The sequence below is a fragment of the Rhinopithecus bieti genome, unplaced genomic scaffold (assembly GCF_001698545.2).
Source record: "Rhinopithecus bieti isolate Rb0 unplaced genomic scaffold, ASM169854v2 scaffold_37463, whole genome shotgun sequence".
In the NCBI taxonomy this organism is placed as follows: domain Eukaryota; kingdom Metazoa; phylum Chordata; class Mammalia; order Primates; family Cercopithecidae; genus Rhinopithecus; species Rhinopithecus bieti.
Window position 1 is genome coordinate 489,769 of NW_016815818.1, and position 1,657 is coordinate 491,425.

The following is a 1,657-nucleotide window of genomic DNA, read 5'->3' on the forward strand; positions in this document are numbered from 1 at the left end:
AAAAAGAGATGAGACAATAAAGAATAGCATAAAGGAAAACAGTGTGGATTGGGATTCAAGCTGGGACTCCAGTCCCAGGTCTGGCACTAGGTAATTTTATGTTCCTGGGCAAATATACAAATACTTCTGAGTCTCCAATGTGTGGTGTATTATATAAAGGGGAAAGATAAAATTATTCCTAAGTCCCATTCAACACTGAATATTCCATAGGTGTAGAAACTTCTTCATAAAACAAGGAAGAGATGGGGGTGAGGGTGGGGAAGAATAAATCCACTCGGAAAAGAGAGTTAAAATTTTCTCTGTATACAGGATGGAAAGCACTGGAATCTTAGATTCTTCATTGAAAAAAATCATCACAAAAACAATCTGATTTTAAAAAATGCTAGTATCTCTTTTCTCAGTTTCTAAAATTTTTTTTCAAGAAAAGCTTATTCCGGAAAAGGTTCTCTTCAGGGCAAGTTTGACATCCTTATTCCTCAGGCTATAGATTAATGGGTTAAACATGGGCACCACAATGGTATAGAACAGGGAGGACACTTTCCCCTGGTCCAGGGGTAAAATGGAAGGGGGTTTGAGGTACATAAAAGCTCCTGACCCAAAGAAAAGAGAAACTGCAATTATGTGGGAGCTGCAGGTACTGAAGGCTTTAGACCTGCTCTCAGCAGAACTAATGCAGAGAATGCGGGAAAGAATAAAACCATAAGAGATAAAAATGGCAACAATGGGCACCCCAATGCCAGTGGTCACAACAATAAAGATGACCAGGACATTTATGTAAGAGCCGTTGCAGGAGAGCTCAAGAAGGGGAAGGATGTCACACATGTAGTGATTGACAAGGTTGTCTGCACAAAAGGTGAGAAACACTATATTTCCTGTATGAGCCACAGCTCCAAAAACCCCCATCCCATAGACACCCAACAAAAGGAGCAAACACACCTGGGGAGACATGGTGACCGTGTACAACAGTGGGTTACAGATGGCCACGTAGCGGTCATACGCCATCGCTGACAGGATGAAGGACTCAGAAAAGACAAAGAAGCAGAAGAAGAAGAGCTGAGTCATACACCCTGTGAAGGAAATGATGTTCTTCCTTGAGACAAAACTCATCAGCATTTTGGGAATGATGGCAGTAGAGAAACTAAAATCGATGAGGGACAAGTTGAAGAGGAAAAAGTACATGGGAATATGCAGGTGAGAGTTGAGCCCTATCAGGGTTATCAAGCCCAGGTTCCCCACCACAGTGACCATGTAGAAACCTAGAAACAGGAGGAAGAGGGGGATCTGGAGTCCCGGCTGGTCCGTTAAGCCTGCGAGGATAAACTCTGTCACGGAGGAGGAGTTCTCAGCAGCCATTCTCTTCTAGGAAGAGCTGTGAAGGAAAAAGTCACTGAGAGAACAAGAAAGAGAGAATCCCCCCCTTCTTAAGAATGACATTAGGGCCGGGCGCGGTGGCTCAAGCCTGTAATCCCAGCACTTTGGGAGGCCGAGACGGGCGGATCAGTAGGTCAGGAGATCAAGACCATCCTGGCTAACACAGTGAAACCCCGTCTCTACTAAAAAAATACAAAAAACTAGCCGGGCGTGGTGGCGGGCGCCTGTAGTCCCAGCTACTCGGGAGGCTGAGGCAGGAGAATGGCGTAAACCCGGGAGGCGGAGC

The 1,657-nt window shown here is 45.2% G+C and overlaps 1 protein-coding gene across 1 annotated transcript; it reads right to left on the bottom strand.

Annotated features, from left to right (window-relative positions):
* Positions 1-417: 417 nt before the first annotated feature.
* LOC108516380 (olfactory receptor 8B12-like) lies at positions 418-1,353 on the bottom strand. Its single transcript, XM_017853813.1, has one exon. The coding sequence runs from the start codon at positions 1,351-1,353 to the stop codon at positions 418-420; it is 936 nt and encodes a 311-aa protein (XP_017709302.1).
* Between the last annotated feature and the right edge of the window lie 304 nt (positions 1,354-1,657).

Bases quoted from the DNA above. Each gene is read 5' to 3' on its own strand.
- LOC108516380 (XM_017853813.1), bottom strand. From the start codon at position 1,353: ATGGCTGCTGAGAACTCCTCCTCCGTGACAGAGTTTATCCTCGCAGGC.